The sequence below is a fragment of the Chiloscyllium plagiosum genome, unplaced genomic scaffold, assembly GCF_037043375.1.
Source record: "Chiloscyllium plagiosum isolate Xiang-an unplaced genomic scaffold, Cpla_swu_hap1 HiC_scaffold_15, whole genome shotgun sequence".
In the NCBI taxonomy this organism is placed as follows: Eukaryota; Metazoa; Chordata; class Chondrichthyes; order Orectolobiformes; family Hemiscylliidae; genus Chiloscyllium; species Chiloscyllium plagiosum.
In genome coordinates this window covers 38450495-38466406 of record NW_028270153.1, presented here as the reverse complement: position 1 = coordinate 38466406, position 15912 = coordinate 38450495, and the positions used below count along the sequence as shown (strand labels likewise).

General features: G+C 39.0%; 1 protein-coding gene across 11 annotated transcripts in view; it reads right to left on the bottom strand.

Moving 5' to 3' along the window:
* Positions 1 to 15912, bottom strand: part of LOC122560108 (extracellular sulfatase Sulf-2-like) — a 305717-nt gene that overhangs the window by 77271 nt on the left and 212534 nt on the right. For all 11 annotated transcript variants that reach the window (XM_043710352.2, XM_043710348.2, XM_087994899.1 and 8 more), the window contains one exon: positions 10627 to 10796. In XM_043710352.2, coding sequence (XP_043566287.1) covers positions 10627 to 10796 — 170 coding nt within the window. The remainder of the gene's footprint in view (positions 1 to 10626; positions 10797 to 15912) is intronic.

Genomic DNA, 15912 nt, shown 5'->3' with positions numbered 1-15912 from the left:
TTTAGTATTTTCTACAACTCCAAGCTCCAATAGTGAATTGCAAAACAAATTCATAAGATGTTTTTACTGATGAAGATTTCTACACAGTGTATATCTAAATATGTAATTTCTAAATATCTAATATCTAAACACATTAATGAAGGTAGAACAGTGTTTGTGGTGTGTACAGATTTTAGGTTCACGTCCAGCTCCCTCTTGAATACATTTAACAAACTGGCCCCAGCAGCGCACTGTGGGAGAGAATTCCACAGGTTCACAACTCAGTGAAGAAATTCTTCCTCATCTCAGTCCTGAATGGCTTTACCCCTTATTGTCAGACTGTGACCTCTGGTTCTGGACTTTTCCAACATCGGGAGCATTCTTTCCACATCAGGCCTGTCCAATCTCATCAGAATTTTACATGATTCTATGAGATTCCTCCTCATTCTTCTAAATTCCACTGAGTAAAAGCCCAGTCGATCCAGTCTTTCCTCATGAGTGTCCTGCCATCCTGGGAGTCAGTCTGGTTAAACTCCCTCAATAGCAAGAATGCTCTGTATCAGACTAGGAGGCTAAAACTGTACACATACTCGAGGTGTGGCCTCACTAAAGCCCTGTTTAACTGTAGCAGACATCCCTACTCCTATACTCAAATCCTCTCACTATGAAGGCCAACATGCCATTAGCTTTCCTCACCACCTGCTGCACCTGCATGGCAACCTTTAGTGATTGTTCCACTATGATACCCAGGTCTCGTTGCATCTCACCTTTTCCTAAACTGTCACCATTCAGATAATAATCAGCTTTCTTGTTCTTGTGAACAAAGTGGATAACCTCCCATTTATCCACATTATATTGTATTTGCCAAGTTGTGCCTGCTCAGCTAGTCTGTCCTAGTCACCCTGCAGCCTCTTAGCATCCTCCTCACTGTAGACACTACCACTCAGCTTAGTGTCACCTGCAAATTTGGAGATGCTGCATTCAAGTCCTCGATCCAACTTGTTAATGTATATTGTAAACAGCTGGGATCCCAGCACAGAACTAACAGTAAAAGTAGTATCAATGCTAATGACACTATTATTTCTGTGCAAATCAAACAGCAACTTTAAGTTCAGATATGCATTTAATTGCAAAATCCAGAAGCTACTGACTGCTGGAAGTTGATTGAAAATGACACCCTCACTGACTGACTCCCCATTCAACTGTATTGAACAAGCAGAGATGGACTGAATTCACTACAAAATATAAAGGCTGATCCATTTCAGACAAGTACGCTTTTTAATGGTTGCAAGTCTTAATTGTTGTCAAACCCACTACTTTGGCATTGAAAATTAAATTTTATTAGTTTTAAGTGCCACTTTTTCTGTAACTATTTTTAAGTGCTACAAATTTAAAAAGAAGAAAATGAAATACTCTTTTTAAAAATGCTTTTCAATCCAATCTTGCCTTCTGTCTTGTTTTTGACATTCAATTCAAAATTCTAATTTATATTCCTGGTTCAGACCTCTGGCTGCTCATTAAAAACTCTTCAATCTGATTAATTAGGAAAAATGAAGCTGTTGCCCTCTAAGGAAAGGTCCTGCGTGCCCTGTAGAGGGTGTTGTGTTTTCTCAGTGCTACTTTTGCAGTAGCTTGCTGTACAGAAGTTCATGGAATTCCAACAGGCGAGGGTGGTATTTCTAGCAGTTAGGCTAAATTCTGACCGATTTGTTACTCACATAAAGTAAATAAATAGTTTACAAAGTGTCATCTCCCAGTAAGAAACAATTAATTCCAGTAATGTTAATTAAGCCCATAAGGCCACAGGATGCGAATCAAAAATCACATGACACCAGGTTATAGGATGCAAGAGCAGTAGTTGATTCAGCCCATTGAATGAAGAAACAGACTCAATGAGTTCACGGCTGATCAGATAATCCTCAACTCCACTTTCCTGTCTTATTCCCATAACCCTTGATTCCCTGACTGATTTAAAATTTTCTATATCGGCCTTGAATATACTTAATAGCGCTCCACAGTAAAGCTTTCCATCAATTCACTACTGAGAAAAATATCCACATCTGTCTTAAATGGACAATCTTCTATTCAGACTATCCTCTGGCCCTACATTCCCCAACAAGGAAAAATGACCTCCCTGCACCTACCCTGTCAATTTCCCTGGTATGCTTGTGTATTTCAATAAGGTCTCCACTTATTCCTTTAAAGTCTAATGAGTACAAGCCTGACTTACTCAATCTTTCATCATTGTACAATCCCTGCATATCCGCAATTATTGAACCTTCTCTGAACTGCTTCCAATGCCAGTACATTTTTCCTGAGATAAGGGGCCTCAAAACTAGTCACATATTATTAGTCATGGTCTGACTAGTGTCTTGCATAATTTTAGTAAGGCCTCCCTATTTTGATTCTTTATTTACTTTGAAATAAAGGCTAACAGTCTGCTTGCCTTGTATATTTCCTGAATGTAGATGCTGCCATTTTGTGATCCATGCACAATGACCTCCAAATCCTTCCATGCTGTGGCTTTTTACAGTCTTTCCGCATTATAATCATATTCAGCTTGTTTATTCTAAATGCATTATCACACATGTTCCATCTGCCAAGTTGTTGCCCACTCACTTCTCCTATCTTATAGATTCATTGTGTCATCCTCACTTCTTGCCTTTCCATCTATTTTTTGTATGATCTGTAAACTTTCCAATACATTCATGTGCAAAGCCATCATTATATATTGTAAATAAATTATGTCTTCGGTATTTACCCTGTGGCTATCTCAAAGATTGCTGTTCCGATCATACCCCTTTTATCTTAAGTCTATCTTCTATCAGTTATGTATGTTACTATATTATCCCAGCACCATGGGTTCTTGTCTTATCAAGTAGGCTTATGGACAGTACCTTACTGATTGCACTTTGAACGCTTAGGGCAATAAGTTGAAAGAACAGGTCAGTAAGCCACCAGAAAAACAAATTTATACCAAACATATATATTTTACATTACTGGGTGATGCCACGAGAGGTTTTGTTTTTATTTAAGGGCGCAGGGACTTACTTAAACCTAAAATTTAGTTGCCATAAACTCTACAGAATGAATCATCCCTATTTCCCATTTGAAGTGACAGCTTTGATTGACAACTTGGTCAGCTAATCCGTGCATCAAAAGAGCTCAAAGGTAAGAGGTCTCTCATCTCACTCCTTTAAGAAGGCTGTCTGTTGAAAATATGGAATAATTAGAGCAAGATGGAGAGCTCTTACTTTCTAAGGTCCATGAAACAGGGACAGTTAATGCAATGTGTTTAGCATTTGACATTTAAAGCCATTTAAATTTCTTTTGATGCTGAATATTGTAGAAAAACAGATCTTCCACTAAAAAGTTTTTTTCTGATCTTCAATTGGTTTCCAAGTAAAATAAACCAGTTGGATTATAATTGGTTTCATGTCACAAGTGTTTTTCAGCTGGGTTTTGATAACTGGAACATGTGGTCATATTTACAAGGATTGAATGTTTCTGATCCTCAAGTCATGCTGTCATTAGCTCAATATTGGACCACAGAAGTGTTCAGCTCTTCATACAGACTGCAAAGTCCACCCACAGACGTTCTATAATTGCTGACTCAAAATCTGGAACATGTACTTACTCTTCCAAACAGTTATGTGCATCACAAACATGTCTTTGCTAATGCTTACCTTCCGTAAACAAACCACCTACACATCTAAGATGGTCTTCAACATATCTGGACAAAAAGCTGTTTAACCAAAACAAAGAATTTCAAAAAATATTGATATTACAGAAACATTGTTCATCATCACTTGCAAGTATTGGAAACAGCAAAGATTCAGAAGAGGACTTGTTGAGTATCACAATTACTTTCATATTTTCAGGTTGTTTTCCTTTTATTCACTGGACTCACCATATAATTATATTGGTTACAAGAGAAGGTCAGAGGCTATGAATGCTGCAGCGCACAACTCACCTCCCGACTGACTAAAGCCTGATCATCATCCTCAAGAGATAAGTAAGGAGTGCAATGGAATACTCCCCACTTGCCTGGAGGGATGCAGCTCCAACAATGCTCATGCAGCTTGGCACCATCCAGGACAAAGTAGCCATTTTGACTGGCATCACATCCACAAGCATCCACTCCCTCTGCCACTGACACCCAGTAACAGTAGAATGTACTGTCTACAAGATGCACAAGAGAAATTCCTTAAAGATTATGACAAGCATTTTCCATCTAGAATGGACAAAGGAAGCAGATATTTGGGAACACAACCACCTGCAAGTTCCCCTTCAAGGCACTCATCATTCTGACTTGGAATTTTACCTTCAAGGTCACTGGATCAGAATACTGGAATTCACTCTCTAATGGCTTTTGGAGGCCAGGGCTGGGAAGGGAACACCATAACTGTCTACCTACAATACATGGACTGCAGCAATCAAGAAGGCTGCTTGCCACTTTCAGGATAGGCAATAAATGATGGCCAGCAATGCCCACACCACCAGGAGTGATTTTTTAAAACAAATCTACTGTCTGTAGGTAAACTGGTGCTTGATCCAGCTGGATAGAGAGTCAACTATGTCCTGAACCCAAAACCTCTCAAAAGTATTACACGGTTCTAACATGGTTTTTGAAAATTCAAGTTAACGTTTCTCCTGGATTATCATTCTTGACCATGTTAGTAACTGCTTCACAACATTCCAGTAGATTTTTAAGTAATCTGATTCCTTCTTTATTCTTTTGCTACTATGGCCAACTTTCGGTCCTCAAATATATATAAAGACTGTACGTAAAGCTGAGGGGAAAAAACACTGGGATACAACAGAGTACTATAAAATCAAATGAAAGACAGAACAAAGAAGAACAACAGTACAGCACAAGAACAGTTCCTTAGGCCTACCAAAACTGCACCAACACATGATGCCTTTCTAAATTAAAAGCCTTTTGTCTCTATGCATTACGTATTCCTTTATTCTCAGTCTATTCAGGTGTTTGGCAAGATGCCTCTTGAACATGGCTATTGGCTCTGACTCCATTACTTGCCCTGGCAGCTCATTCCAGGCACTCACCACCTTGTGTGGAGAAAAAAGAAAATTCCTCTCACATCTCCTTTAAACATACCTTCTATTACTTTAAATCTATGCCCCCTAGTACAGTAGAACCTTAATTATCTGAATGAGATGGGCGCGGAGTATTTTATTCAGATAACTGATTCTTCGGATAATCAATCTGATCATAAACAAGTGGTAATTTAGGAGTGCCGGTTATCCAAATGTTTCTCAGTTATCCGGCAATGCACACCATAATGGCGTTTAACTGATAACTGAATGCTGAGTTGCCTTACATTGTTTTTACAGGACCTTGAGATCTTGTTTGGATAATCCAAAATTCTGTTAATTGATGTTCAGATAATCGAGGTTGTACTGTAATTGACATTTCTACCCTGGGAAAAAGACTTCGACTATCCATGCCTCTCAATTTTGTAAACTTTTATCATTTTTTGATGTTCAAGTGAAAACAAACCAAGTTTATTCAATTGCTCCTCATATCTAATATCCTCCAAACTAAGCAACATCCTGATAACCTGTTTCTGTACCATCTCTAAAGCCTTCACATTGTTCTAGTTGTGTGGCAAACAGAACTGTACGCAATAATCCAAATGTGGCCTAACTAAAGTTCTATGCAGCTGCAACATGGCTTGCCAATTTTTATCCATGTCCCAACCAATGAAAGTATGCCAACCATATGCCTTCTTGATCACCTTATCCAGTTGGACCTGTAGGCCTAGATCCCTCTATGTTGATGCTACTAAGGGTTTGCCATTCGATCTTCCAAAATCCATCACCTTGCATTTGTGTGAATTAAACCAATCTAGCATTTCTCCATTCAAGTCTCCAGCCTATCCATATCCTGCTGCATTGACCACAAACTTATTAATCAGACCATTTATATTCTTTTCCAAATCATTTATAGATATTATGAGCAAGGGTCCCAAACATGGTCACCGATCTCCAGTCAGAAAAATGCCCTTCCACCACTACACTCTGCCTCCAATGACTAAGCCAGTTCTGTATCTAGCTTATCTGCTCACCACAAATCCCACATGACTGCACCTTTTGTATCAGCCTGCAACAAGGGATTTTGTCAAAGTCCTTGCTAAAGTCTATACAGATAACATCTACTACCGTGCCCTCAATCACCTTTGTCACTTTCTCAATAAACTCAATCACATTTGTGTGACACAAACTTCCTTGCACAAAGGCATAGTGCCCATTGTTAATAAGTCAATATTTTGCAAATGTGAGTACATCCCTGAGAATCTTCTCCAATAATTCTCCAGGCCTCTGGGACCTCTCCTGTGACTAAAGAGGATACAAAGATAGCAATTTAAGGTAGATCCCATCAGGTCCTGGAGGGAAGAAAAAAAAGAGACGGAGCGAGACGGAGACGGAGAGGGAGACGGAGAGAGAGACGGAGAGAGAGACGGAAACGGAGTAAGAGGAACAATGGAGATTTAAAAAATGGAGCTAAGCATTAATTACCCTCTCTCAAATTATAACTAAACTAATCCATCAATTCTTATAATAAAGACAGCAAATAGCTATTAAGTGCAGAATCAAGACAAATCACTTTACCAATTCGTATTTATTAGTTATCAGTAACTTATTTTCAACTTACATTATCATTTGAGAGCTAGATGATGAGAAAAATTGGCAGTAGAGGCACAATGTTAAGACTGCAGTGACGTGAAGTGGTGGGCAAAAGTAATGTTGGAACTTCACAGCTGTAGGAAATGTCTGTCGAGTCTCTCCAATTCAGAGTCTCAGAGCAGAGATCAAATTAATCTGATGTGCAATGTACATGAATTGGGGTGAGTGTCAACAGGTTAGGTAGACTATTTGAAAAACAGAAGGAAAGCCCCCAGATAACAACCCTATACAATGGTTATTAGGTACTTGCTACCTGTACAGAAAAGGTTAAAGGTTGCTCATTTTTAGATTCTTTCTAGTCCCTCATTTTATCCCATTGGACCCCAAATTTGTTTCTTTGTTTAAAATATGTAATGATATCATCCATCATTCATAACCAACCTCATCCAATTCCATTTGTCTTCTGTTTTAATTTTAAGAATGGCTTGACTAATAATATTGTGCAGGGCTGCTCAGAATTGCATTTATTCTCAGATTCAAACTATGCTTTTCAGGGAATAGCAGCAAAGTATTAGCGTTAATTTTGACTCAATATGAAAGGTAATAATAGAATTTAAGCCAGGCTGACCTCCTTTATTCAATATTTTGACTACAATCTTGCCAATCTTTTTCTCACAGAAGTATTATCAGTCCTTATAAGGACTGATAACAGTATAAACTAAAAGCTGGATTTCCCTAATGGCTCAGCAAATATTTTGAATAGCCAAACCATAAACATTGGGAAGATCAAAATTTGATTTCTTCTTGGTTTGTGTTTAGTTAGTTGTTCTTAATTGGGCAGTGTTCCAAGATGCTAAAATCACCACCTAAGCTAGGGAAGGGAGCACATGAACAGTTTTTTAAAAAAACTTTCTTAGAAATCTATCAACCCCTTGTTAAAATATGTATGTTTTGACACAAGTTTCCCATGTTCCTAATCTATTGTTCGATAACTTGCTTAACACACTGTCTCGGCTTAAGAATAATGGGCACTTTCCTGGAGAGACAGTAGTGTCAACAGGTTAGGCAGACTATTTGAAAAACAGAAGGAAAGCCCCCAGATAACAACCCTATACAATGGTTATTAGGTGCTCACACACTGCACTTCAACTGAATTACTTATGAAGAATTCAACAAAGAACAAAGTGAAAGTAAAAGTGATCAGAATTAATTCCAACTTGGCACCAACACAAACACAGCCCACCTAAATGGTGAACCTAACACTGGTGCAGATTGAAACAAGTGGATGCTTGCCAGTATAAACTGCTTCTTCCTACCACCTGCCACTTTCCTCATCTCCTCAGCAGGTAGTATGTTCAACAAATCTGTGTGCCTGCATGTGCAACATCTACTGCACTCACAGATAAAGCAAAGGCACTTCTGGCTCAGCTCAAACATGAGTATTAAAACATATCAGCATTAAAAGCGGAACAGTCCCACTAAATCAAAATGTGTCCATGCACACACTGCAAATTGGCAGTAACACAGCTATGCCCTCACTCAGATACCAATTTCTTACTGGTAATTAAATGCTCAGCGCAGAATTTTTTTTGCGGCATTATAATGCCAGTTTCTGTGTTGGCTTGCAACCTATGCATTTGGAGTACTTTGTTAACTCACTAGTGCTTTTAAGGCATGAAGATGACAATTTACTCTTTGCCTTGAAGGTGCAGATGCGTGGATGCAGATTTAACATAAACATCTATTTGTGCTGATAGTTCGACGTCTATCCGACAATACTGAAAACACAATGTGGCTCAATTCAGGCTGCATTATATAAACGACTTAAGCTGCTTCCAGGAGGCAAAGGATTATGTTAACTGACAGATCTGGCACGATATTGGTAGATGCAGTGTTCAGAACGAGAAGCAAATTGCTGAAAGATAAATAAACTTTGTTTATTCAGTAAATGACTTGCTTGCCATATCCTTGGGTGTAGTGCTTACCATAATCATTGACTCATTTTATGACAGACAGTAGAGGTAGTCTAACAAACTGAATATGGGGAACATGCCTCCAGTATGCCATACGTGCAACCAAAACATATTTTTAAAACAGACATCATGGTTTTCAACAATTCCACCATGAAGTGACAGGTAATTTGCTTATAATATTTAAACTGGACTCATTGTGATAATTGGAGGCAGATTTAAAATTCACTGTCACAGCATGGATTTCCCTGGGGTCAGGAAAACTGGTAGTTAAATGGAAACAGATATATTGCCAGGTCACTCAAAGTCCCTTTGCCAGAAATTTTACGAGCCAGAGGAAACAAGAATACTTTCAAGAAGACTCTTAACAAAACATTCAGGCACCACTCTGCTGTTGGCAGTCGGTCAGTCTCCTCCCTATCATTATTGTCAATACCTTCCCCCTCTGCAGCCCTAATGGCCAAACTCTCTTGCTCCACAATTGTCAACAATACCTTGTTAGATTGTTCAGCTGTTTTCAGCTTTTCCCATGTTGTTCCACCTTTCCTGTAATCATCATAAACAGGGTTCATAGTAACATCTGAATTACAAGGAGTAGGTCACTCAGTCCCTCAAGCCTGCTACATGAGTGTGTAAGATTATGGATGATTTATTACTATGCATTCCTATCTACATTTGATAACCCTTCACCCCCTTGCTGATCAGCAATCTATCTTAAAACATTCAAAGATTCTGCTGCCTTTTGAGGAAGAGGGTTCCAATAGATTCATAACATTTCTCTTTGATATGATCTTAAATGGGTGATAGCTTATTTTTAAAAAGTGATCCCTGTTTCTGGATTATTCCACAAAAGGAAACATCCTTTCCATGACCACCCTGTCAAGGTCCCTAAGGGTCTCATATTTTTCAATCTTTTCAAGGTTTGAATTCCCTTCTTACTCCTGGCATTGGTCAAATAAATTATTTCTGAACTGTTCCAATTCACTTACAACCTCCCTTAAACAAAGGAGGACAGTACTCTAGATGTGATCTCACCAATGCAGTTTGTAATTGAAGCAGAACTTCCATACCTTTGTATTCAATATCACTGTTTCTGGACAGCATACGAATCAGTGATTCATGCAGTAGTGGGCGGCACGGTGGCACAGTGGTTAGCACTGCTGCCTCACAGCGCCAGAGATCCGGGTTCAATTCCCGCCTCCGGCGACTGACTGTGTGGAGTTTGCACGTTCTCCCCGTGTCTGCGTGGGTTTCCTCCGGGTGCTCCGGTTTCCTCCCACAATCCAAAGATGTGCAGGTCAGGTGAATTGGCCATGCTAAATTGCCCGTAGTGTTAGGTAAGGGGTAAATGTAGGGGTATGGGTGGGTTGCGCTTCGGCGGGTCGGTGTGGACTTGTTGGGCCGAAGGGCCTGTTTCCACACTGTAAGTAATCTAATCTAAACACTTACATCACACTGCGTCTCAGTGAATTACCAACATTTAGATAGCAACACTTTTTAATTCTTCCTGTCAAAGTGGACAACCTCATACTTTCTCACATTATACTCCATTTCTGTTACAAGCAAGTGGTCGCTTCAATATCTGAGCCAAATTAAATGCTTCTTGCTAAAGCAAAACAAGGTTCTGTTGGCAATTATACTACTAGGAATGGGTTGGAATCTATCCCAATTTATTACCCATGCCAATATTCTTTCCGTGCAGGTTTGTTTCTAGAAGAAATTACTATTTAAAAAGGATCCCACATCAAGGAGGATACGGTGATTTGCAAAATTCCTCATTGCGTCACTGTATGAGAAATTGGCACAACTCAGCAATTTTCTTGATGAGATTGAAGCCTATTGTCCTATGTAACTCAACACCAACACATTATATAAACTCTACCTCAAGGAAATACATGAGAGAACATGTCTCAATGTAAACCTACAGTAGAGTATTTGCAAGTTGCTTAAGCAGCCAAATAGGAACTGTAATGTTTACTGCACCTTGTGCAGGATTACAAAACTGAATTATAATAATCTTAACACTCACATGTGCTGGGAAGCATTGGGGAAGAGGTTGGAAAACTGTGGAGCTGAGTCCTCAGGACCATGGGGTGCAGCATGACTTATCAACAGCATAACTGGTCTATGTGGATAAATCTTCTTGGATAATTTAAAATAGTTGATGCTGTCATTTGTCATCAAGTCTGTCAGGTAATCCTATCAAAACAGAAGAATAATACATTGAACATTAAGTTTACAAAGAAAGTTTTTGAAAGAAGCACAAGAAGAAACCCATCAGTCTCTATAAAGTAACATTTTAATTAGTGTATCATTGCTGGAAACAGTGAATACGTTAGATTTATTGTCACATGTAGATAACAATACAGTGGAAAGTGTTTCTTCATGTGCAAATTGCAAAGTGTTGCCATGCTCTAATGCCATCTCGAACCACTGAATAGAATGTAAGATTTTACTGCAATATCTGAAAGAATATTCATGTTTAAAACCGTAGACATCATTTGAAAAATGCAAATACATTAGAATTAGTGTACATCGATGCAGCTGCCAAGTTTTATTGCTAGAAGTTGCCAATATTTGATTATTCTGCTTTTTTATATTTGCTGCACTTTGGAAAAGCAAACTAGAGCAGGACGTATACACTTAATAGTAAGGTCCTAGTGAGTGTTGATTAGAGGTGGCACTGGAAAAGCACAGCAGGTCAGACAGCATCCTCGGATCAGGAAAAGGAAAAAAAAGAGAAAAAAAACAAATCGCGTTTTGGGCAAAAGCCAGAGTGTTGCTGAACAAAGAGACCTTGGAGTGCAGGTTCATCGTTTCTTGAAAGTGGAGTTGCAGGTAGATAGGGATAGTGAAGGCGGCTTTTGATATGCTTTCCTTTATTGGTCAGAGTATCAGAGTTGGGAGGTCATGTTGGGACTGTCCAGGACATTGGTTAGGCCATTTTTGGAATATTGCGTGCAATTCTTGTCTCCTTCCTATCGGAAGGATGCTGTGAAACTCGAAAAGGTTGACAAGGATGTTGTCAGAGTTGGAGGATTTGAGCTATAGGGAGAGGTTGAATAGACTAGGGTTGTTTTTCCTGGACCATCGGAGGCTGAGAGGTGACTTTATAGAGGTTTATAAAATCATGGGGGCATGGATAGGATAAATAGACAAGCTATTTTTCCTGGGTGGGGACTCCAGAATGAGAGGGCATAGGTTTAGGCTAAGAGGGGAAAGATATAAAAGGGACCTAAGGGGCAACTTTTTCACCACCCTCCATGTCATTTCCACCACCGTCCATCTGGCCCTCACCCACCTGGAGAAGAAGGACACCTACGTCAGACTGCTGTCCATAGACACTTCAGTTCTACATTTAACACCATCATTCCTCAGCACCTGATTGGAAAGCTGAGTCTGCTGGGCCTAAGTACCTTCCTTATTAACTGGATGCTGGACTTCCTGACTGGGCAACATTAGTCAGTCTGGATTGGGAACAACATCTCCAACACCATTACAATGAGCATGGGGACCTTGTTCAGGAATTTCACCGTCTCTGATCATAAGACCCTACAACGGATAGTGAGGACAGCTGAGAAGATAATCAGGGTTTCCCTTCCCTCCATTATAGACATTTACATCACACACTGCATCCAAAAGGCTAGGAGCACTGTGGAAGACCCCACACATCAGTCACTCAAACTCTCCTCCCTCCTGTTATCTGGCAGAAGATACTGGAGCATTTGGTCTCTCACTGAGACTGTGCAACAGTTTCTTCCCCCAACCCATCAAGCTCCTTAACGCAGTATGATCGGACTCTTTCCCATCTGAAATTCTTTGCAAGACTTTGAATTGCTGCTCAAAAAAATGTCTATTATTTAATCATTCTTCTATTACATTGTAACTTGGTGTTTTGCACTTCTTATGCACTTTATGCCATGTACATTTGTGCTGTCCATGTAGCACACTCAGTCCTGGAGGAACACTGTCTCGTCATTACTGTATCAGTTGTATCTGGTAAGAATGACAATTAAAAGGAGTATACACACACACACATACACGTGCGCGCGCAGAGGGGGATGCATGTATGGAATGAGCTGCCAGAGGAAGTGATGGAGGCTGGTACAATTACAGCATTTAAAAGGTATTTGGATGGGTATATGAATAGGAAGGGTTTAAAGGGATATGAGCCAAGTGCTGGCAAATAGGACTAGATAAGGTTCGGATTTCTGGTCGGTATGGACGAGTAGGACCGAAGGGTCTGCTTTTCATGTTGTACATCTCTATGACTCTATAAATTATAACATAGATGTGAGGGTAAAGTCAATTCAAATTATTTCTAACCTTTCCTTGAAAGAATTTTAGAAATAACAAGATGATGTAGTAATTTAATCCATTAACAATGTTAGATTTTAAACGAGAGGAGTCTGCACTAATCCTGCCTTGCTCTTTCCCATACATCATATCTACAGTCAAATAATTTGCACTTTCTTGAATAGAGTTTTTTTAAAAAGGGAAAACAGCATTAGAGGGTGGAGAAGGATCAGTTGTGACTTTCAACAGTGAAGTATGTTTTCTGTACACAACTTGTAACCCCAAGGAAAACATTTGTAGTAGTTTTGCATGAGCAGATATTTGGACTTTGGCAACTAACATTTTGATGCCTTCCTAATTAACTTGGATGTCAGAAATGTTATCTTTCTCTTAAAATTTCAATTACCATACCACTTGTGGGCATTACTTTGAATAAGAATGACTGCAGAAATTGAAGCTGCAGAGGGATGTTGATGTTCTAGGGCATGATCACAAGATGTTAGTATGCAGGTTCAGCATGCAATCAAGAAGACTAAAGGAATGCTATGGCTAATAAGGGAGGGATTGAAATAAAAGGAAGAGCTATGCTTCAGCGAGACTCTTGATTATTATGTGCAGTTTTTGTCTTAGTTAAGGAAGGATATAAATATGTTTGAAGTGGTTCAAAGGAGGTTTGCTTGATTGATACCTAGAATGTATGAACTGTCTTGAGGATAGGTTGGACGGGCTGGGAGATTTTTGTTTCTCCCAGAGGTTTGACAAACATTGAAACTTTCTGCCTTAGGTAGTGGTGAAAGCAGGATCATTGAATATTTAAGATAGGGATGGATCGATTTTCATTAGGCTCGGAATTGAAGGTTATAATATGGCTATTATATGGGAATAGATGGGATAGATGGCAATGTAGAATTTGAAACTCAAACTGATCACCAGTTAATTATTCAATGACAGAATATGCTTAAAGAGCTGAATGGTCTACATTGCTCCTACTTTGAGTTTTGTCATTATCCAACTGATCATTCTTCTGGTCAGCTTTCCCATGATAACGGGGTGAATGGCTGCTGTGCAGAATTTCACAGACTTTATTCTTTAAATTTAATTAACAACAAAATGTTTTTGACAGATGTTTTGATAGCATGATACTCTTAATTAATTGTCAATTCCTCATACTCTTACTCTCTAATGTATTCTAATTTAGATTGATTTATCTTCGGTCTAATCTTCTGACAATTGACAGATGGTTCAGTCAGATTTTTTTTGTATGCTCCTTGCAATTAATGATCAGGAAACGTGACAAAACTATTAATCCCTTGTAAAATATTGGGTCTGGCCAATACAACAGACCATGGTATCGTGCCTTCAAACATCTTAGGCACAAATGCAACAGGGGCCAAAAGGTACATTAGAGATCTTTAGGTCTAAATTAGTTACCCTTGCGTGTTAAAATCTGGGGAGAGACAAGAGTATCAAGCTCCAGATACTGTGCATTTCTGCAGGTGGGTCAAAACGTTGAAGTCAAGATTTAGAGGTGTAAAGACAGTCACTGGAATGAACATTTTTAAGAGGAAGAGCTATGATTTGGAGATATCAGAAGTGCAAGTTATCCAATACAGATTATCCAAAAACGTTGGGCATTTATCGTTTTGAAGACTGCTGAATACACAACAAAACTGCACACAGAGATAAGGAAAACAAATCATGCGCCCACACCAGCAATTTTGTAAGATTAATTAACAACACTGGTAGAGGCAACAAAAAACATACATCTATACACAAGACTTCAGAGCAGGAATAGGCCACTTGAGTCTCAGTAAGATACTGGCTGACTCATTACTCAACATCTGTGCTTACCCTGAATTTCCTCACTCTGCAATTAAACGAATAAAACTGCCAACAAAAAAAAACTGCACCCGATCGGTGACCAGAACCCTATTTTCAACTTTCCATGCATTCTTGGTCGAGAATCCAGACAGACAGTCATTATTCCATTGACACCCCTAAGCCTCCGCTTGATTGAGAGCTATGGTGGTCTGATCTCAGCTATCAATGTCACAATCTTTAGTTACACAGAGGGTTAAGAGGTCTCAATAACTTTGTATTTTAGCTATTGGAGCTTTAGAGGATGATCAACAGTCTTATTGCCATGCAGTAAGAGGAGTTTTATTTTAAAAAGTCATTATGGAAAGATATTGATGAATGACTGCTTAAAGCTTTTCTTTTGAAAAAAAAATCACATCCAACGGTCATGATAGGGTTCCTAACTTCTCTACAATGGGCATGAAAGTGGCATGGTTTTGGATGCAGTTTGCTTGGGGGAATACCTTGGCATGGATCGCATGAGAGTAATAGGGGTTAGAGAGGTGGCAAGATGAGGCAGGGAAAGAGAGAGAGATCAGTGATGGTGGGCCTTTTTGCCTTAATCGATACAAAGCTTCACAACACCGAAGCAAGTATAAACAGCCCATCACCACATCCAGAAGGTCCTGTTGCTGTCACTAAATATTTTCCAGAGTTGCCTGCCCAAGATACATTGTTTGGAAAAATAACATATCCTGGAGAAATAACCTACTTGATGTTAGTAGGATAGACAACAGTTTACTTATTGACTACAGTCTTGATTTTTTTTTTAAAACCAATTGTCTTCCAATAATTCTTGGCTTAATGACCTAAGGCTCAAATGGGCTGAATGGAAAACTTCTGTTATTATATTTATGGTCTTAAACAACAGTTGCTTATATTCATACATTTAATGGACAAAATGTCTAAAGGTATTTCGCAGACATATAATCAAAATAAAGCTGCTTAGCAGGTTTCCAAAAGGTTTGCTCAAAATTAGGTTTAAAAGGGTAGGTTTAAAAATCTTTAAATGTGTATTTGAAAGGGTAATGACAGAGACACTGATTTTCAGTTGAAATTTTAGAATATAGGATCCAAGGAGTGAAAATATTGACACATGGTTAAACAAAGTCAAGTGGAATATATGAGATGTCAAATTTAGAGGAACAGAGTGTGAGGGGAC